We start from the raw sequence: 22365 nt of genomic DNA on the forward strand, positions 1-22365 counted from the left end.
TGCAGACGAGCGTTCCACCCGCAGCAAGTCTGCATCGCAGCACCCTGGGGAAGTTGGGGGGGGGGGTCACATAGCATTATTTTGATTTATGATGCTATGTAACCCTACAGTTCTGGAATGTATTGGATAACACTGGCATAATGCTGCCAGTGTTATCCAATACATTCCAGAACTGTAAGGGTTACATTGCATCATAAATAAATATAATGCTATGTGACCCCTGGCAGCGCTGGGAGATCAGGCCGGGTGCTGCGATGTGATCTCGCTGTGGGAGGAACGCCCGGCTGCAAGAGGCCTAAAGGCGTTGTCCTATCCTCAGGGTAGGTCATCAATGTTAGATTGGTGGGGTCCAGCACCCGAACTGATCAGCTGTATGAGGAGATGCAATGTGCACGTGTCGTCTTCCTTCTCTCCTGTCTGCTGCTGTATGTCTATGGGACAGTTAGAGGCTCTGCTCTGTCTGCAACTGCTGCATGCTTTGCACTTTGACAAGGTCAGGCTGTGATGTTTTCACTGCCCGGCGCTGTCAAAGTGAAGAGGGGGATCAGTTTCATACAGCATAGAGCTTCAAAGTGTAATGGCAACACCCCCATTGCTCCTAGAGGCTCATTTGCATATATTAAAATATGGTTTTCCTTCGCAACGTGGGCACATCTGAACATAGGACCAAGACAGATGCCTTCAGCTGCTAAGCACACATGTAAACAGGTTGGCCAGTTTCACAGGTACAAGTCTGCTGAAAGATGCCCTTTACTTGTAGACCATCCCCAGTGCTCCCTTGGACAACTGCTTAAAGGCCTCATGCACACGACCATGGTGTGTTTTGCGGTCCGCAAATCATGGATCCGCAAAACACAGATGGCGTCCATGCGTGTTCCGCAATTTGCGGAACGGCACCGACAGCCTTCAATATACATGCCTATTCTAGTCCGCAGACAAGAATAGGACAGGTTATATTTTTTTTTTTTTAACGGGGTCACGGAACGGAGCAACGGATGTGGACAGCACACGGAGTGCTGTCCGCATCTTTTGCAGCCCCATTGAAGTGAATGGGTCCGAACTCGAGCCACAGCGGACCCGAAAAACGGTCGCGTGCATGATGGCTAAAGGCCCCTTTCACACGGGCGAGATTTCCGCGCGGGTGCAATGCACGAGTTGAACGCATTGCACCCGCACTGAATCAGGACTCAATCATTTCTATGGGGCTGTTCACATGAGCAGTGATTTTTCACGCATCACTTGTGCGTTGTGTGAAAATCTCAGCAAGCTCTATAGTGTGCGTTTTTCATGCAATGCAGGCCCCGTAGAAGTGAATGGGGCTGCGTGAAAATCGCAAGCAAGTGCAGATGCGGTGCGATTTTCACGCACGGTTGCTAGATGACTGGGATGGGGACCCGTTCTTTATTATTTTCCCTTATAACTTGGTTATAAGAGAAAATAGCATTCTGAATACAGAATGCATAGTACAATAGCGCTGGAGGAGTTAAAAAAATAAAATAAAAATGTACTCTCCTTAATCCACTTGCTTGCGTAGCCCAGCTTCTCTTCTGTGCTTTGTACAGGAAAATGACCTGTGGTGAGGTCACTCCGGTCATCACATGATCTTTTACCATGGTGATGGATCATGTGATAACCGGAGTGACATCACCACAGGTCCTTTTCCTGCACACAGCACAGAAGACGGACAGAAGAGAAGCCGGGCTGCCGAGCAAGTGGATTAAGGAGAGTTAAATTTTATTTATTTTTTAACCCCTACAGCGCTATTGTACTATGTATTCAGAATGCTATTTTCCCTTATCACCATGTTATAAGGGAAAATAATACAATCTACAGAACACCGATCCCAAGTCCAAACTTCTGTGAAGAAGTTCGGATACCAAACATGCCGATTTTTCTCACGCGCGTGCAAGACGCATTACAATGTTATGCACTTTCGCGTGAAAAAATAAAAAAAAAAATAAAAATAAAAAAATAATATTTTTTTTAAAAAATCGCACATGTTCCCGAAACGCCGGTGTGAAAGAGGCCTAAGTGTTCAATCTCTCTGCAGCACTACCAGATGGGAAATTCAGTATTATTGTGTATTGTCAGTAATACAGGACAGGTCCTCCAGAATAAGAAACGCTACAGGTGAAACTCGAAAAATTAAAATATTGTGCAAAGTTAATTTATTTCAGTAATGCAACTTAAAAGGTGAAACGTATGAGATACTCATTACATACTACTAACAAATACATACAAGGCCGTCCATAACCTGTCCCCTCCCTACATCTCTGAGCTACTGTACCGATACACCCCCACACGCACTTTTCCGATCCTCACAAGACCTCCTCCTCTCCTCTTATTGCCTCTTCTCACAATCGACTCCAAGATTTCTCCCGTGCATCCCTCATACTCTGGAACTCGCTACCCCAACATATCAGACTCTCACCTACAGTGAAATCCTTCAAAAGAAACCTGAAAACCCACCTCCTCAGACAAGCCTACAACCAGTGACCCTGCTGCCTCTATACCGCCATGACCAATTTAACCCGCACCTACTTTGTCCTTCTCCCATACCATGTAGATTGTAAGCCCTCACGGGCAGGGCTCTCTCCTTCTGTACCAGTTTGTAACTCATCTTGTTTGTGATTAGTGCAATTGTCTGTATTATGTATGTGCACCCCTTATATGTACAGCGCTATGGAATGAATGGTGCTTTAATAATAAATAATAATTACATGCAAAGCGAGATATTTCAAGCCTTTGTTATATTTTGATTGACTATGGCTTATAGCTTATGAAACCCCAAAGTCTCAATTTTGAGGTACCCTTTGCTCAGGGGGTATGGATTAATTAGCTGACTAGAGTGACACTGAGCCTAGATTACTGAACCTTTCACAAAACTTTAATTTTAAGCTGCATTAATGCAATTCCATTACTGAAATAAATGGACTTTTGCACGCTATTCAAATTTTTCGATTTTCACCTGTAGTTGTAGCTGCTGCTCCCTCAGATGGAGATCCTGAAGAGCAGCCCCTCAATTAACTCAGAATTTCCTATGACCTTTTTCTCAACTAGAGGGCACTTTAAGAAGCAGCAACCAAATTCAGTACAACTTTAAAGGGGTTTTCCCAAGATTTTTATACGGCTCAGCATCTGATCGGTGGGGGTCCGACTGCCGCCCATCAACAGTTTTACAAAGCACTGGTGGTCCCGTGAGCACTGCAGCTTTCCCTAGGCCAAGTGACATCACGATCATCGGTCACGTGGCCTAGGAGCAACTCAACCCCATATAAGTGAATGGGACTGAGTGAGATACCAAGTACAGCCACCATACAATGTATAGCGCTGTGCTTGTAAAACTGCAAGACGACAGCAACACTTAAAGGAGCTCTGCGGCCTTCTCAAACAGCTGATTGGCAGAGGTCCCGGGTGTCAGATCCCTACAGATACTGATGACCTACCCAGAGGACAGGTCATTAGCATAAAAATCCTTTTAATTGTTTACCATTTTTACAAATGAAGAAGTGAGAGCACTGCTTTGTAAGGCCAACTTTAGGGTCAGACAGTTTTGCCAAATGAGATCCAATGCTTTTTTCTTGCCTTGACTTAACCATTTACGTTTTTCTAATGTTTTCTATTTAGGGAGCTACTTACCCATTTCCTTGTCTAGCAAGATGATACACAATTGTTGCAGAAGTTACAGTTTTTCCAGTCCCAGGCGGCCCCTGAATGAGACTTAGAGGTCGTTGTAGAACGGTCTTCACTGCGTAAACCTAGCATATCATGAGGTGTAAACGTTAATGGGATTAAATAAAACAAGATAATGATTCATAAGAACTCTACATAATAAGTGACATTGCTGGAAAGGTGGGCTGAAAGTTTCCCCATGACTTAAAAATGAAGGTCTATCCTTAGGATATGAAAGATCATCACCACACATTGTGCTCTTGAATGAGATTTGGAGTTGTGCCCTGATTGGGACTGACCATAAAATTTCAAACGTCTTTAGAGAATCTCAGAACTTAAGCCATTTCTGAATCAATGTGGAACACAATTTTATTTTTTTAAATTTAATCAGCAATGCCATTGGATACAACTGCAGTTATCCGCCAGAGTGAAATCTCTATATATACACACATGATACAAAGAGCTTCATGGTAAATCTGTCACCTCTATGGACATACCTGTCTTAGTAACGACTTGCATTTCTATGTAAAAATCCTGGCGCAGCTATTCTTATGACTATGGTGTGCCATTCATCTGTTATTCCTATCAAAAGTTAATGAATGGTGTGCAATAGGTCCGCCTGGGCTTAAGCAGCTGGGGCTGAGTCCCTGTACAGTCTGACATTGCGACAATGGTTGAACAGTGTCTGACTGTGCAGGGACACGCCCAACAGGCAATGTATCCATAAGCTTCTAACAGGAATAGCAAAGGAACAGCACAGAGTCATAATAAATGCTCCAGAATGGTAATTTAATGTGGAATACAAGTACTTCCTAAAACCAACATGTCACGAGTGATTTTTTTATTTTAGTAAATGTGTCATCGGGAAATTACATTTTGTTTAAAACAAGTTAAACATTTTGTAAGAGTTTTTTGGTAAAGGTTATTTTTCATTTTCATGTCACAATATGCATTACCAAAACAAATGGGGCACAATACGGCACAATTTGGTGCATCTGAATTTAGCACCTAGCCCATCAAGGAACTGTGACTCACCAGTAAAGGGGCATGTCTAGCATTGTAAATATGACCCTGGCAGCTAGTGTAAAAACAAGATTTTTGTATAACTTACCAGTAAAATCTCTCTCTCACTCTTCATTGGGGGACACAGAAACCGTGGGTAATAGCTATGTCCTCTAGGAGGCGTTGACACTAGTAAAAGCTGTTAGCTCCTCCCCTGGCAGCTATACCCCCTCCAGCCTGGAGAGAGAGCTTCAATTTGTGAGAAGCAGTAGGAGAAGCAAGTAAACCAACAAAAAACGTGGAACAGCAACAATGACAAGAACCAAACCAGGTTCTATCCAGCAACAGCCACAACTGTGACCGAACAGCAAAACTGGGTGGGTGCTGTGTCCCCCAATGAAGAGCGAGAAAGAGATTTTACTGGCAAGTTATACAAAAATCTCGTTTTCTCACCCATATTCATTGGGGACACAAACTGTGGGACATCCCAGAGCAGTCCACGGGGAGGGAAAAACAGACACATGGAGCAGGCGCTCCCGCAGGCAACTAAGAACTGTCGCCTGCAAGGCCACGTGCCCACGCAGCGACCGACGATGCATAAGTATGCCCCTGGTAATCTCCCGTGAACATGTATAAGGAGGACCGGGAGCCACCTTACACAACTGTGTAGCCGAAGTGCAATTCTAACGAGCCAAAGATGCGCCCACCGCTCTGGAGTATTACCCATAAAGTCGGAATCCTGCCTCGGGGCGCGGTGTGCTTTAGCAAACGTAGACTCAATTTGGCGCACGATTGCCCCTTGGAAACCGCCAACCCCCACGAGGACCCTTCAGAATGACAAAAGGGGAATCCGTACAGAGGATAGAACCAGCGGCTGTTAAACAGATCTGCAGAGCTCTGACAATGACCAATGGTGTAACTCCAAGTCCGTAGGGTAAAGGAGATGGCACAGTAAGGGACAGACAATTTTTCCGTTAATATGGAAGTCAGAGACCCCGCTCGGAAGAATCAGAAGGGACAGGCCAGCGAAGCCCAGGACCCTATGAAGAACCAGGAAGAATTCTCTACAGAGAGCCGCCAACACAGACCCCCTTCTGATGGAAGTGATATCGACCAAAAAAAACCACCTTCCAGGACAGGAGTCGGAAGAGAAAAAACCCTCCCACCAGGGCTCCAGGGAACCTAAGAGCGCTAGAAAGTAGGGGTGCACCGAAATTTCGGCCGAAAATGCACCTAATCCATTTCTGCCGATATTTGTACATATCGGCCGAAAATAGCAGGGAGGGACTGGAAGGAGGAGCTGGGGGCCGATGCGTTCACGTCACATGCCTGCGCCGCCTCCTTCATTCAGAAAGTAGGCCGGGCACATGACGTCAGTTGTGACGCTGCCGCTCGTCTGCCCGGCCGGCCAGCATTAAGATAACAGCCCTGTGAGTAGGATGTGGCTATATTGAATGTTCTACTGCAGAGGGGGCCTCATGAATAGAATCCTTATTAATTGTACAACATTTTATAACTACTGGAGCTGGGGGCCGGAGAACAGTGAACGCACCGGCCCCCAGCTCCTCCTCCCAGAGTCGTCCCCCCCCCCGCTATTTTCTATTAATTGTACACATTTTATAATAACTAGTCTGTACTGGAGCGGCAATGGGGGGGGGGTGTCTGTGGATGGCACTGTTATGGGGTGGGTGGGGGTCTGTGGATGGCACTGTTATGGGGTGGGTGGGGTAATATGATTTATTAAATTCATGAAAAAGAATTAATAAAATCATAAAAAAAAAAAAAAAAAAAAAAAAAAGTATTTTAAAAGTATTTGGGCAAAAAGGCAGTTTCGGTCAAGGGGTATCCTGAATTTTCGGTTTCGGAACAGAATTTTCATTTCGGTGCACCCCTACTAGAAAGGATACAAGGCGACGACGCCTGACTCTGCAAGAACTAATAGCCAGACCAAGGTCCAACCCCGATTGTAGAAACAGGACCGTGAGGGAGAAAAAAAACTGAGTGGCAGAACATTTTCACTTCCACAGAAAACCAGGAAGGACCTCCGGGTCCTGAAAAGATAATGGACGATGCAGGCCGGCGGAAGACATCCGCCGAAAACTCTCTTCGCATAGAAAGACAGTCCTAATACCCATGCCGGCAACGAAGAGGCCTAAAATACCAATGGAAGATCGTACTCTGTGAGGGAAGGACATCTCAGAGTGGCGGTGACCAGGAAGTCCCCTAGAAGGAGACGAGATCAGCGGACCACGTGCGACGGCCAAATGCCCAGGGCGACTAGGATAGTCTGAATACCCTCCCATCCCGATCTCCCGTAGAACTCTGGGTAGGAAGGGGAAGGGGGGAAAACGCAAGGAGGGAGAACCCTTAACGGGGGAATCAGGGCATCCACTACGCAAGCTGCCGGATCTCCGCTCAGGAGAGAAAGGTGGGAAGTTTGAGACAGTCTCAAAGCCAAGTCCACACGTCCAGGTCCAAACATCCGTACCAGGAATGGAACGTCAACATGGCAAGACGTGACAGAAATCCCGCTCCGTCTGATGTGGGGAGTCTCACAGGCTACCCCCGGAATGGGAGGTGGAAAATATGATCACCAAAGGGCTGACGTGACCAAGACCTTAGTGATGTAAGTAAGAGATAATTAAATATATATAGGTAATGCACCCAGGACCAATGGAAGGAGTCACCTGCAAAAGGAGAGATGCAGGGCGCACCACATCTCACCAGTCGGGTGAGAAGGCCACTAAAGAATACCCCATGCAAATTCCGATGTAGCCAGGGATTGAGTGGCTGTGCCAAAAACTCCGCCAGAGGAGGAAGTCAAGTAAGGGGAGCCACAACTGTATCGCCAGCCCATACTCCAGTATAGGAGGGGGCCACACCGCAGAGGCCACCAATTCAGTTCTAGAAGAATCCGCCACCTGGCGAAGGAGCTGTGCAGAAAGAACCGTATATACAGTGGTAACGCAGATACCACTCACCCAGAGACGGCCAGCGCTTGCCCCATTGCACACAACTAAAGGGAAGCCGTGAGGGCCAACAGTAGAAGCCATGGCACCATACCGCCCAAGTTAAGAGCTAGCTTTAACACTATCTGGAAGGGCTCTGAATAGGAGCAACAGCAAGCTATCGTCAGGGTAAACACTCCCAGCCGAGGGGGGACTACAGAGTCAGTGAACACTCGACTCGCTGAAACGTACTCCCCAGAATATGCGCAATGGCATATGCATTGATGAGGACAACGTCCTGAACAACTGGAACCGAAGAGGCCAAGGAGAAGGGGGATCTAGGACACAAGTGTTGCTAGGCAACACCTCTGAAGACAAAGGATGTCACAACCATGCTCCAAACCAGCACCAAAAGATAAGATACCAAGTGGAGACCGCAACCGTAGCCACTAGCGGCACACATACACCGCACATGCTTACGGCAGGAAAGGATGCAATGGTAGGGAGATTACGCCATTTATAGAAGGGCAATGCATATGGCGAATCCAGCGCCCTGTGAGAGTGCAATTACCGCACAAAGGAAGGGGTAATGCCTACAGTAAACACTGTAACCAGTGATAATGCCATAACTGGCCAATACATACTGTACCCAGTGGAATGCAATACTGTCCCCTCGCCCGCTGGAGTCACTGAACAGCGCTCTAGCATTTAATTCAACTATTTTGCCTACAGTAGCATTGTAGAGAGAGAAAGAGAGAGAGAAAGAGAGAGAGAAAGAGAGAGAGAAAGAGAGAGAGAGAAGAGAGAGAGAGAGAAAGAGAGAGAGAAAGAGAGAGAGAAAGAGAGAGAGAAAGAGAGAGAGAAAGAGAGAGAGAAAGAGAGAGAGAAAGAGAGAGAGAAAGAGAGAGAGAAAGAGAGAGAAAGAGAGAGAAGAGAAAGAGAGAGAAAGAGAGAGAAAGAGAGAGAAGAGAGAAAGAGAGAGAAGAGAGAGAAAGAGAGAGAAAGAGAAATTCAGGGAGGTCTTGCCTCCTATTGACACTAGAAAAAAACTGAAGCGCTCTCTCTAGGCTGGAGGGGGTATAGCTGCCAGGGGAGGCGCTAACAGCTTTTACTAGTGTCAACGCCTCCTAGAGCAGTGTTCCCCAACCAGTGTGCCTCCAGCTGTTGCAAAACTACAACTCCCAGCATGCCCAGACAGCATTTGGCTGTGCGGGCATGCTGGGAGTTGTAGTTTTGTAACATCTGGAGGCACACTGGTTGGGAAACACTGTCCTAGAGGACATAGCCATACCACGGTTTCTGTGTCCCCCAATGAATATGGGCGAGAAACACATTATCCAAACAGCTCTGGCAAGATTGCTGCCCCATAACAGACAAAAGATGAAAATAAAAAAATTCTACAGGTTATGTTAGAAAATGTCAGAAAATTTACCTGTGAATGGTTGAGATCTGGAAGTCCCTGTGCAGTGAACCTCTTGGGAAGCTGACATTTTATAATGACATCTTCCACCTCATGACCCAGAAGTTTGTGATAAATGTAACCAGAAACTGAAGTCTCATCTACTGCAAAGGTTTTCAACGCACTCTGCATCCTACATAAAAGTAAATCAAACAAAACAAACTCATAAGAAACAAGGGGAACACGCTTCAATTCTGTGTACAAAGTAGGAGAGAACATTTCATTTTACAGGAACTTCGGATGTACTTTGTCTGCAGAGAATACATCTATGATATCAAACACTGAAGTGTGAGATAAGGAGATTTTTGTATAACTTACCAGTTAAATCTCTTTCTCGCTCTTCCTTGGGGGACACAGACCTTGGGTATAGCTCAGCTCCCTAGGAGGCGTGACACTAAGTAAAACTGTTAAGCCCCTCCTCCATCAGCTATACCCTCAGCCTGGAGATAGAGGCTACCAGTTGCGTGTCCAAGTAGTGAAAGGAAAACAACCAATAACAGGAACAACCAACCAGCAACCCAACGGGGCGCCAAACCATAACCCTGTAACCAAACACAGAAGGGTGGGTGCTGTGTCCCCCAAGGAAGAGCGAGAAAGAGATTTAACTGGTAAGTTATACAAAAATCTCCTTTTCGCGCCCATTTTCCTTGGGGGACACAGACCTTGGGACGTTCAAGAGCAGTCCAAGAAGGGAGGGACCACAAACCCAAGGCGGAACACCACCAGAGCATCAGGAAACCGCTGCCTGCAAAACCAGGCGGCCCAAAGCGTGCAGAGAGGACCAAGTGGCTGCCTTGCACAACTGTTCAGCCGAGGCCCGATGCCTCTGCGCCCAGGAAGCACCGACTGCTCTGGTGGAATGAGCAGTGATGCCGAAAGGCGGAGCTCTGCCCTTGGCTCGATAAGCCTCAGACACCGCCAGTTTAATGAAACGGGCAATAGCCACCTTGGAGACCGCCAAACCCTTGCGCGAACCCTCCGGAACCAAAAACAGGGAGTCCGTGCGCCGAAAGGATCCGGTGACCTCCAAGTAAATCCTCAACGCCCTGACCACATCCAGACGGTGCAGTTCCCGTTCTCTGGGGTGGGAAGGAGAGGGACAGAGCGACGGAAGGACGATGTCCTCATTGATGTGAAAGGCGGAAACCACCTTTGGCAGGAAGGTCGGGACAGGCCGAAGCACAACCTTATCCTGGTGGAAGACCAGGAAAGGGTCGGAGCAAGAAAGAGCCGCTAACTCAGACACCCGTCGGAGAGACGTGATGGCCACAAGAAAGATGACCTTGCAGGACAGAAGACGAAGGGAGACTTCCCGTAAAGGCTCGAAGGGGGTGGATTGGAGCGCCGAGAGCACCACATTCAGGTCCCAGGAAGGAACTGGAGGGCGGTACGGCGGAACAGAGTGAGCCACCCCTTGTAAGAAGGTCTTAATGGGCCCTAGAGGGGCCAGGGGACGCTGGAGAAGAATAGACAGCGCCGAAATCTGTCCCTTCAGAGAACTGAGGCTCAGCCCCAGGTCCAGACCCGACTGGAGGAAGGACAGGATTGTGGGAAGGGAGAATCGGAGAGGAGGGAGGCTCTGGGACTCACAGAACCCCAGATAGGACCTCCAAACCAGATAGTAGATCCTAGAGGACACGGGCTTACGAGCACGGATCATGGTGCGGATTACGTCCGCAGAGAAACCCCGTCGCGCTAAGACGGCGGTCTCAATAGCCACGCCGTCAAACGAAGCGAGCCTAAATGCTCGTGGAAGATCGGTCCCTGAGAGAGAAGGTCTTCCCTGGAGGGCAGTGGCCACGGTGCGTCTGCCAACAGCAACATTAGGTCGGCGTACCAAGACCGGCGGGGCCAATCCGGGGCGATTAAAATCGCGGGAACGCCCTCTGCCGCGATCCTCCGAAGAACCCGTGGCAGGAGGGGAAAAGAAGGAAAGACGTACAGAAGGGAGAATTCGCGCCACGGAAGGACGAGCGCGTCGGCGCCGTATGCCTTCGGGTCCCGTGCCCTGGCCAGGTATAGGGGGACCTTGTGGTTGAATTTGGAAGCCATGAGGTCCACGTCGGGGCGACCCCAGCGAAGACAAAGGGCTTCGAACACCTCTGGGTGCAGGGACCATTCTCCCGGGTCGATGGTGGACCGGCTGAGGAAATCCGCCGCCCAGTTGTCCACCCCCGGGATGTAAATCGCGGATAAGGCCGGCACGTGCGTCTCCGCCCAGAGGAGAATGAGGGTCACCTCTTGCATCGCTGCGAGTGCCTCCCTGATGGTTTATGTATGCCACAGCCGTGGCATTGTCCGATTGGATCCGAACAGGGTGGCCCTTCAGTAGATGGGTCCAGTGTCTGAGGGACAGAAGAATCGCCCTCAGTTCCAGAATATTGATTGGCAGTCTGGACTCCGATAGAGACCAAACGCCCTGGACGGACCGGGGAGGGAAAACCCCCCCCCCCCACCCCCGTAAGCTGGCATCGGTGGTAATCACCAGCCAGTTCAGTGGGAGGAAGGACTTCCCCCTTAGAGGGATATGCAACCACCAGCTGAGGGAAGCCCGAGCCAGGGGAGGCAGCAGAAAGGTCCTGTCCAGACTCCCCGGTGATTTGTCCCAGGCCGACAGAATTGCCCTCTGAAAGGTGCGGGATCGGAATTGTGCGAACGGCACCGCTTCGAAACAGGCAACCATCTTCCCCAACAACCGCATGCTGGATCTGAGGGAAGGGCGGCGATGACGGAGGAGACTGTGAACCGACCCGCGCAGGGCCAGACGCTTGTCCGACGGAAGGCGGACCTCCGCCAACTCTGTATCCAGGAGCATCCCCAGGAAGATCAGCCGTCTGGAGGGGATAAGGGAAGACTTGGGGTGGTTGATAACCCAACCGAACCGCGTCAGGGTCTCCAGGGTGAGTTCCACACTGCCGGATGCCTGAGCGAAGGAGGGTGCCTTGACCAGGATGTCGTCCAAGTATGGGAGAAGAAAAACACTTCTTGAACGTAGAAGGGCCAAGACAGGGGCCAGGACCTTGGTGAACACCCGAGGAGCCGTCGCCAGACCAAAGGGAAGGGCGACGAATTGGAAGTGATCGTCCCCCACCGCGAAGCGCAGGAAGCGGTGATGACATGGAGCAACCGGGATCGGAAGAAACGGTCTGGCGGAATGGACGCAAATTCGATCTTGTATCCGCAAGATACAATCTCGAGCGCCCATGCGTCTGAGATGTGGGCCCGCCATACGTTCCTGAACAGGAGAAGGCGGCCCCCCACCCGGGTGGGTGGGGGCGCACCTTCAGGCAGAGGGCTGCTGGCCTGTGGGAGCCCGTGCAGGCTGGGACTTGCGCCAGGTAGGTTGCGTCCGAAAAAATGGCTTCTTGCGTCTATCCTGGGCTGGGCCAGAGGAAGAAGAACTGGCCGCGGGTCTAGACCCGGTGGTCTTGCGAAAGGACCGAAAACCGGGACGAACCAGCGCGACCACGGGGGGCGCCCATTGGCCTGGACTGGGGGAGGTGAGTACTCTTCCCACCCGTGGCCTCTGATATAAGTTCGTCCAGACGGGTCCCGAACAGGCGGGAACCCGTAAATGGTAGGCCGGCCAAAGAGCGTATGGAAGCGGCGTCCGCCGCCCAAACCTTCAGCCAGAGTTCCCTCCTGACAGAAACTGCCAGGGCAGAGGAACGGGCAATGAGGGCACCCGCATCAAGGGAGGCCTCACAGACGAATTTTCCGGCCTGAACAATTAGTTGGGCTAAGGAACGGAAGTCCTGAACAGGGACGTCCGACCCTAACTCCCGTTCCAGTTGCAAACCCCATTCAGAGACCGCTTTACCAACCCAGGCGGAGGCAAAGACCGGTCTAAGGGCCGAACCAGAGGCAGTAAATATGGCCTTGGAGAGGGATTCCGTACGACGGTCCTCAACAGACTGGAGGGAAGATCCGTCCTGTACCGGAATAGTAGTGCTTTTGGACAGGCGAGCCACGGGAGGATCAACCTTAGGCGGGGATGTCCACGTGGTCACAGAATCCGCTGGAAAGGGATAGCAAATGTCCAGCTTTTTGGGTGTAATGAAGCGGACGTTAGGCCGGGTCCAAGCCTTGGATACCACAGAAGAAAAATCAGCGTGTATGGGAAAAACCTTGGAGGCCTGTCTGGGGCGGAGAAAGGAGACGCCGGCCTCTTCGGAGCTGGGGGGGTCATCGTGTATCTGAAAGGTATCACGGATACTAGCGATAAGATGCCCCACCGTGGACGCCAATTTGGACGGAAGCTCTGAGTCCATGTCCACTTCCGAATCCGCCAGTTCTCCCTCAGAAAGCGTATCCCTTTGAGAGGATAGACTTGACTGAGCTCGCACGCATGGCGGAGAGAGCGAAGCATCTGGAGAAGATGTGCGCTCAACCCTTGAACGTTTCTGAGTATGCCGGGCCCTGGAAGATTCGCTGGGAGGCAGGGAACCAGTGGGAGCGGCAGAAACGGTAGTCCCAGCGGGTGCGACAGGGATTGTGGCAGCCTGCGGGAGAGGCTGTCTATCCACGAGACGGCCCACTACGTGTGTAAGGCTTTCCACTGCCTGAGACAGAGACCTAGCCCAGTCAGGGGGTTCAGAGGCACCGGGGGGCGCAGCGGGAAGCGGGCCCTGCACCGGGGCCTGACATGCAAGGCAATGCGGCTCAGATTGCCCACGCGGAAAAAGTTCCTTACAGGCGGTACAGGCATGGTACCAGGGTTTGGGGGCACCCGTGGGATCTGACATGCTGAAAGGTGGTTGTACTCTAATACAGAGACCACAAAGGGTTATAGCAGCTATGACCAGGAGGGTTAGGAGAGGGTTAACTGTCCTACCAGTGCCTCAGAAGAACGTCAGGAGTAGAGATGGAGCAGATCAGTAGCAGCAGAGAGCAGCAACAGCAGTGAGCCAGCAGATAGCGCCCACAGAAGCCGAGCGATGTACACAGGAGTTTAGAGTCCCCCACCGTGTCTCAGCTTCCTGTCAGGAGTGAGGAAGCGCGGGAAATCTCAGCAGAATCGCGGGGAAAACAAGCTCCGCCCCCTCCGGCGCTTGCTCCGCCCCCAACATAACGCGCGCATAAGCCACGCCCCCTGCTGCCGAAAATGCTCTCAGGGCTAAGAAGAAGCCAGATGCCAGAAAATAAAGGGCCCGCAGGCCCCTAGAGTGCGGCGATTTGCCCAGGTGGGTGACCCTCTGCCACCAAGTCCCCTGTTCCGCCGAGAAACAAGCTCCGCCGCGATTTGCCCATGTCGGGCATAAGCCCCGCCCCCCGATCGGAACGGAGCGGGCGGCGGCGGGAAGGGAGACCGGGCTGAAGAAAGCAGTGTGGGGGGAACGGCGTGGAGGAAGGCGGCCCCCCTGCTGAGGATAACCTGAGGGGAGCTGGGGAGGGTCTGCTTGAGCGCTCAGAATAAGCGACCACGGGTGCCCCCCTTACCCAGAGGGGTAGGTGCTGCAATAGGGACGGGGCATGGGCTGGAATAGCCATCTTACCGAACGACGTCTTCACCCTCAGTTCCTTCCAGCAGGGTCGCCCCTTCAGCCACTGGCACCGCAGTGGCAGGAAGCTGGTAGAGGGGCTTGGCGTGCGGGCGACCCCCTAGCTGGCGGGATGTAGGGGAGCCATTGCTGCCCAGATCCTCCTATTGCTTCTGTGGGGGAGGCAGCAGTGCAGATAAGTTGGCACTGGCGCAGCTCAACCCCGGGAGAGCAGAGAGGTCCATGCGTCTCTGGTATCCCTAGGAAAAAGTAAAATAACATATAAAATATCAAGGAGAAAACAGCCCTGCAGTAGCAGGGAGTGTCTTGCCTCCTTGGACACTAAGCTAAAACTGGGAGCCTCTATCTCCAGGCTGAGGGTATAGCTGATGGAGGAGGGGCTTAACAGTTTTACTTAGTGTCACGCCTCCTAGGGAGCTGAGCTATACCCAAGGTCTGTGTCCCCCAAGGAAAATGGGCGAGAAAAGGCCACTTTCACACTCTCGTTTGGTGCGGATCCTTCATGGATCTGCACAGACGAATCCGTTCAGATAATACAACTGCCTGCATCCGTTCAGATCGGATCAGTTTGTATTATCTTTGACATAGCCAAAACAGATCCGTCTTGAACACCATTGAAAGTCAATGGGGGACGGATCAGTTTTCTATTGTGCCAAATTGTGTCAGCGAAAAACAGATCCGTCCCCATTGACATATTGTGTGTCAGGACAAATAGGTTTGCCTCCGCATCGTCAGGTAATAACCATAACACTGCATTCAGAATCCAAACTGATCTGTTTTGGACCACTTGTGAGAGCTTTGAAACAGATCTCACAAATGGAAACCAAAACGCAAGTGCGAAAGATATTAATAGGAGATGCATCTACAGCCGTCACAGGACCTTTCATATTTTGATTTCACAGTTTAGCAAGGCATTGGCTTTAGGGTTCAAGAGTACTGGAAAGGTATGCTATAAATAACTTTCAATGTATTTTTAACCCCGCTTACAACTTGCACTTCCAGATGGTTTTGCGAGATGTCTATGGTAAATTACATACCGATCAAATGATGTTGACTTCCATACAAAATCCACTTGGAAATTATGAGTAACTTCCACCGGAGCACCGACGCTGCTTCTCAGCTCTATGGCAATTTCATCACCATAGTCTAAAAAGTTCTGTTAAGTCTTACAACAGCTTTAGCAAGATGTTTTAGACGCAACACCCAAAGTAGACTAGACAAGATCCACTTAGGAATTCATATAGATAATAAAGTGAATGAGTGGACAAAAACCATGTGGAATGAAAGCCACACCAAGGAGCAGTGAGTTTACTTTACACAAGTATCAAAGGAGCACACCCTAGAATTGTACAGACCACAAACTACTACAACATGTAAATGGGGGTTGGGGCAAATTTATAAAGCATTTTGCCTTATTTTTATAGCACTGAAGAATAGACAATTAAGGCACAGAGCATGTTTGTGGTATAAATGCATTTTTTCACACTGCCTATCAAAAGTTGAAATAAAAGTGGTTGAGGTTTTCAGATATATCAGGTTTAAAAAGGCACATTCAATGATGGCTATGGAAGGATACTGTCAGGGACCTTAATCACGTGTCCAATTCCTTTCCACAAAGGTGCAAGGTCACCTTTGTATCTCAAGCATATTTCATCTCCTTGCATTAAACGCATATCTGAAAGTTAAAAATAAAATAAATTAATAATTTGATATAATTGTGAAACAAGAAAACAAGCAGGATATTCAAAAAAGGGGTCTGGAAGCAGACAACCCTAATGCTCCTAACCTGCGCTTCAAAAAAAAACAACTCACCTGTGCCTATGCTATCCTAGAAAAGTCAAGGCCCTGTGACCACTGTGGTTCATCACCACCTCAATGGTCATATAATGGCGCATCACCAGAAGCGATTTACACATTTAAAGCCTATGTACACCTCTGGGGGCAATTTTTTATTAGTGCATTGTACTCATTATGAGGGAAAAAAAAAAATTCAGTTGGTCTTTAACCACTTCAGCCCCGCTAGGTGAAACCCCCTTCATGACCAGAGCACTTTTTACACTTCGGCACTACACTCCTTTCACCGTTTATCGCTCGGTCATGCAACTTACCACCCAAATGAATTTTACCTCCTTTTCTTCTCACTAATAGAGCTTTCATTTGGTGGTATTTTATTGCTGCTGACATTTTTACTTTTGTTATTAATCAAAATGTACCGATTTTTTTGCAAAAAAATGACATTTTTCACTTTCAGCTGTAAAATTTTGCAAAAAAAACGACATCCATATATAAATTTTTCGCCAAATTTATTGTTCTACATGTCTGATAAAAAAAAAAAATGTTTGGGCAAAAAAAAAATAATGGTTTGGGTAAAAGTTATAGCATTTACAAACTATGGTACAAAAATGTGAATTTCCGCTTTTTGAAACAGCTCTGATTTTCTGAGCACCTGTCATGTTTCCTGAGGTTCTACAATGCCCAAACAGTAGAAAAACCCCACAAATGACCCCATTTCGGAAAGTAGACACCTTAAGGTATTCGCTGATGGGCATAGTTAGTTCATAGAACTTTTTATTTTTTGGTCACAAGTTAGCGGAAAATGATGATGATTTTTTTTATTTTATTTTTTCTTACAAAGTCTCATATTCCACTAACTTGCGACAAAAAATAAAAAATTCTAGGAACTCGCCATGCCCCTCACAGAATACCTTGGGGTGTCTTCTTTCCAAAATGGGGTCACTTGTGGGGTAGTTATACTGCCCTGGCAATTTAGGGGCCCAAATGTGTGAGAAGTACTTTGCAATCAAAATGTGTAAAAAATGACCGGTGAAATCCAAAAGGTGCACTTTGGAATATGTGCCCCTTTGCCCACCTTGGCAGCAAAAAAGTGTCACACATCTGGTATCGCCGTACTCAGGAGAAGTTGGGGAATGTGTTTTGGGGTGTCATTTTACATATACCTATGCTGGGTGAGAGAAATATCTTGGCAAAAGACAACTTTTCCCATTTTTTTATACAAAGTTGGCATTTGACCAAGATATTTTTCTCACCCAGCATGGGTATATGTAAAATGACACCCCAAAACACATTCCCCAACTTCTCCTGAGTACGGCGATACCAGATGTGTCACACTTTTTTGCTGCCAAGGTGGGCAAAGGGGCACATATTCCAAAGTGCACCTTTCGGGTTTCGCAGGCCATTTTTTTTTACACATTTTGATTGCAAGGTACTTCTCACACATATGGGCCCCTAAATTGCCAGGGCAGTATAACTACGCCACAAGTGACCCCATTTTGGAAAGAAGACACCCCAAGGTATTTCGTGAGGGGCACTGCGAGTTCCTAGAATTTTATTTTTTTTGTCACAAGTTAGCGGAAAATAATGATTTTCTTTTTTTTCTCTTTTTTCCTTACAAAGTCTCATATTCCACTAACTTGCGACAAAAAATAAAAAATTCTAGGAACTCGCCATGCCCCTCACGGAATACCCTGGGGTGTCTTCTTTCCAAAATGGGGTCACTTGTGGCGTAGTTATACTGCCCTGGCAATTTAGGGGCCCATATGTGTGAGAAGTACCTTGCAATCAAAATGTGTAAAAAAAATGGCCTGCAAAATCCGAAAGGTGCACTTTGGAATATGTGCCCCTTTGCCCACCTTGGCAGCAAAAAAGTGTCACACATCTGGTATCGCCGTACTCAGGAGAAGTTGGGGAATGTGTTTTGGGGTGCCATTTTACATATACCCATGCTGGGTGAGAGAAATATCTTGGCAAAAGACAACGTTTCCCATTTTTTTATACAAAGTTGGCATTTGACCAAGATATTTATCTCACCCAGCATGGGTATATGTAAAATGACACCCCAAAACACATTCCCCAACTTCTCCTGAGTACGGCGATACCAGATGTGTCACACTTTTTTGCAGCCTAGATGCGCAAAGGTGCCCAAATTCCTTTTAGGAGGGCATTTTTAGACATTTGGATCCCAGACTTCTTCTCACGCTTTAGGGCCCCTAAAAAGCCAGGGCAGTATAAATACCCCACATGTGACCCCACTTTGGAAAGAAGACACCCCAAGGTATCCAATGAGGGGCCTGGCAAGTTCATAGAATTTTTTTTTTTTCCGCAAAAGTTAGCGGAAATTGATTTATTTTATTTTTTTCTCACAAAGTCTCACTTTGCGCTAACTTAGGACAAAAATTTCAATCTTTCATGGACTCAATATGCCCCTCAGCAAATACCTTGGGGTGTCTTCTTTCCAAAATGGGGTCAGTTGTGGGGTGTTTGTACTGCCCTGGCATTTGAGGGTCTCCGCAATCATTACATGTATGGGCAGCATTAGGAGTTTCTGCTATTCTCCTTATATTGAGCATACAGGTAATGAGATTTTTTTTTTCCCGTTCAGCCTCTGGGCTGAAAAAAAAAAATGAACGGCACAGATTTCTTCATTCGCATCGATCAATGTGGATGAAAAAATCTCTGCCAAAAAAAAAAAAAAAATGGAGGGGAAAGGCGTCTGCCAGGACATAGGAGCTCCGCCCTACATCTATACCCACTTAGCTCGTATGCCCTGGCAAACCAGATTTCTCCATTCGCATCAATCGATGTGGATGAATAAATCATTGCCGGGATTTTTTATATATATATATATATATATATATATATATATATATATATATATATATATATATATATATATATATATATACATATATACATATATACATACATATACAAAGTGTTTGCCAAAGCATAGGAACGCCGCCTCCTCCTCAGCTCGTATGCCTCGGCAAACGTATCTGTCACTGCAGAGGAGAAAATCCCGTCTTGCAGCGCCGCATACACCGACTTGCGTGTAATCTGACAGCAGCGCAATGCTTCTGTCAGAATGCACATCGGTGCTGCAGCTAGTAGATCGGTTGGTCCACCTGGAAGGTAAAAAGACAAAAAAAAAAAAAAAGAAAAAAACCAGGCCGCAACGCAATAATTTTTATTAACTTTGCAACAGAACATGTAACTTTAACTTTTTGAACTGAACATTAACGTGTTTGCTTACTGGTGTGTTTTTTTTTTTGTCTTTTTACCTTTATAGAACAAACCTCTCCTTCCCCATGGGTCAATGTGCAAAGCGCGAATCGCCCAAAGATGTGGCGAAGTGCGTTATGCACTTTGTCCCATGTGAAAGGAGACGTTTGCAGCAGCAGTGAGTGAATGGGCCCTAATAGCCCTGTGTGCCTATCCTGGTGAGATGATCCCTATGCTAATAGTGTACCTGTGAGTGGTACTTCCGGAAACACTCTCCAAAGCATAGGGCAGGGTGGTCAGGACAGTCAGGACAGAAATAGCGGGTGTCACGCCTTATTCCACTCCTGCTACAGACACGACATTTTTTTCGGGGTGGCGGTCGGTTTGAGGTACCAGGAACGACATTGGGGAAATGTCGCTCGTGTAGACGGCTAACTACACTGGTGGATGGGGCCACGGAACCTCCTGTGTACAGGAGGTTCTCGATGATCTCTTCCTGAAATTTGAGGAAGGATCCAGTTCTCCCAGCCTTACTGTAGAGAACAAAAACTATTGTACAGAGCCAATTGAATTAAATATACAGACACCTTCTTATACCAGCGTCTGGTGTGTCGGGAAACTAAATACGGAGACAACATCTGGTCATTGAAGTCCATCCCTCCCATGTGGAGGTTATAGTCGTGGACTGAGAGGGGCTTTTCAATGACACGGGTTGCTCGCTCAATTTGTATCGTCGTGTCTGCGTGAATGGAGGAGAGCATGTAAACGTCACGCTTGTCTCTCCATTTCACCGCGAGCAGTTCTTCGTTACACAGTGCGGCCCTCTGCCCCCTTGCAAGACGGGTGCTAACGAGCCGTTGGGGGAAGCCCGCGCGACTAGTTCGCGCGGTACCACAGGCGCCAATCCGTTCTAGAAACAAATGCCTAAAGAGGGCCACACTTGTGTAAAAATTGTCCACATAAAGATGATACCCCTTGCCGAATAATGGTGACACCAAGTCCCAAACTGTCTTCCCACTGCTCCCCAGGTAGTCAGGGCAACCGACCGGCTCCAGGGTCTGATCTTTTCCCTCATAAACACGAAATTTGTGGGTATAGCCTGTGGCCCTTTCACAGAGCTTATACAATTTGACCCCATACCGGGCGCGCTTGCTTGGGATGTATTGTTTGAAGCCAAGGCGCCCGGTAAAATGTATTAGGGACTCGTCTATGCAGATGTTTTGCTCTGGGGTATAAATATCTGCAAATTTCAGGTTGAAATGGTCTATGAGGGGCCGAATTTTGTGGAGCCGGTCAAAAGCAGGGTGGCCCCTGGGACGGGAGGCGGTGTTGTCACTAAAGTGCAGGAAACGCAGGATGACCTCAAATCGTGTCCTGGACATAGCAGCAGAGAACATGGGCATGTGATGAATCGGGTTCGTGGACCAATATGACCGCAATTCATGCTTTTTTGTTAGGCCCATGTTGAGGAGGAGGCCCAGAAAAGTTTTAATTTCGGAAACTTGGACTGGTTTCCACCGGAAAGGCTGGGCATAATAGCTTCCCGGGTTAGCGGTTATAAATTGTGTGGCATACCGATTTGTTTCTGCCACAACTAAGTCTAAAAGCTCCGCAGTCAAGAACCGCTCAAAAAAATCCCAGGGCCGAACCGATCTGAGCTGTCTCAACCCGAACTCCAGACTGGGCGGTGAAAGGGAAAACTACAGGTGCGGCTGAAGTTGGGGACTGCCAATCAGGGTTTGCCAGCACCTCTGAGATTCTAGGGGCTCTACGGGCACGTCTTTGCGGTGGCTGCGACGGGGTCACTACTGCACGTGCCACCGTACCAGCTTCAACTGCCCTTCTGGTGCTCGCTACTTCACCAGGTTGTACGGCAGTGCTGGTACTAGGTCCAGGAAGGGCTGCACTGCTGGTGTATGCCTCACCACGTAATCCGACAGCACCAGCCCCACTCTGCTGCTCTTGAAGCGGATCCTGCGGTCTAGCGACACGGGGCCGGGTACGCCTGGTTCTATCAGGGACCTCAGCCTCCTCGTCCGAACTTTGGGTCAGAGAGCCACTGCTTTCTACAGGTTCGTATTCTGACCCGCTGGATTCATCAGATGAGGGTTCCCACTCCTCATCCGACTGGGTCAGAAGCCTGTAGGCCTCTTCAGAAGAATACCCCCTGTTAGACATGTGGGCAACTAAATTTAGGGGTATTCCCTGAGACTACCCAAGAAAAAAAAAGCAAGCCTGTCTTACAAAGGGGAGCCTAGCGAAGTACCGGAGGCCGCTGCGGTTGATAAAAAATATCAAAACTGATTTTTTTTTATCGCCGCAGTGCGTGTAAATTGAATGTTCAGCGATCAAAAAAATTTTTTTTTTTTGTCACTGCGGTGGGGCGGGTGTGGGCGAGCGATCAGGCCTGATCGGGCAAACACTGCGTTTTGGGTGGAGGGAGAACTAAAGTGACACTAGTACTATTATAGATCTGACCGTGATCAGTTTTGATCACTTCCAGATACTATAAAAGTACAAATGCTGATTAGCGATACGCGATAACGGACTGCGGTGCGGTGGGCTGGGCGCTAACCGATCGCTAAACTACCTAACCAAGGGGCCTAAACTATACTGAAACCTAACTGTCAATACCAGTGAAAAAAAAAAGTGACAGTTTGCACTGATCACTTTTTTCTTTTCACTTGTGATTGACAGGGGCGATCAAAGGGGTGATCAAAGGGTTAATTGGGGTGCAGGGGGGTGATCTGGGGCTAAAGTGTGA

General features: G+C 48.4%; 1 protein-coding gene across 2 annotated transcripts in view; it reads right to left on the reverse strand.

The window, feature by feature from the left end:
- Nucleotides 1-22365, reverse strand: part of UPF1 (UPF1 RNA helicase and ATPase) — a 103943-nt gene that overhangs the window by 50647 nt on the left and 30931 nt on the right. For both annotated transcript variants that reach the window (XM_044268861.1, XM_044268851.1), the window contains exons 8-11: nt 16159-16257; nt 15620-15728; nt 9055-9214; nt 3640-3758 (exon numbers count right to left, since the gene is read on the reverse strand). In XM_044268861.1, the coding sequence (XP_044124796.1) occupies nt 3640-3758; nt 9055-9214; nt 15620-15728; nt 16159-16257 (487 nt within the window). The remainder of the gene's footprint in view (nt 1-3639; nt 3759-9054; nt 9215-15619; nt 15729-16158; nt 16258-22365) is intronic.

The sequence above is a fragment of the Bufo gargarizans genome, chromosome 1 (assembly GCF_014858855.1).
Source record: "Bufo gargarizans isolate SCDJY-AF-19 chromosome 1, ASM1485885v1, whole genome shotgun sequence".
Lineage (NCBI taxonomy): Eukaryota > Metazoa > Chordata > Amphibia > Anura > Bufonidae > Bufo > Bufo gargarizans.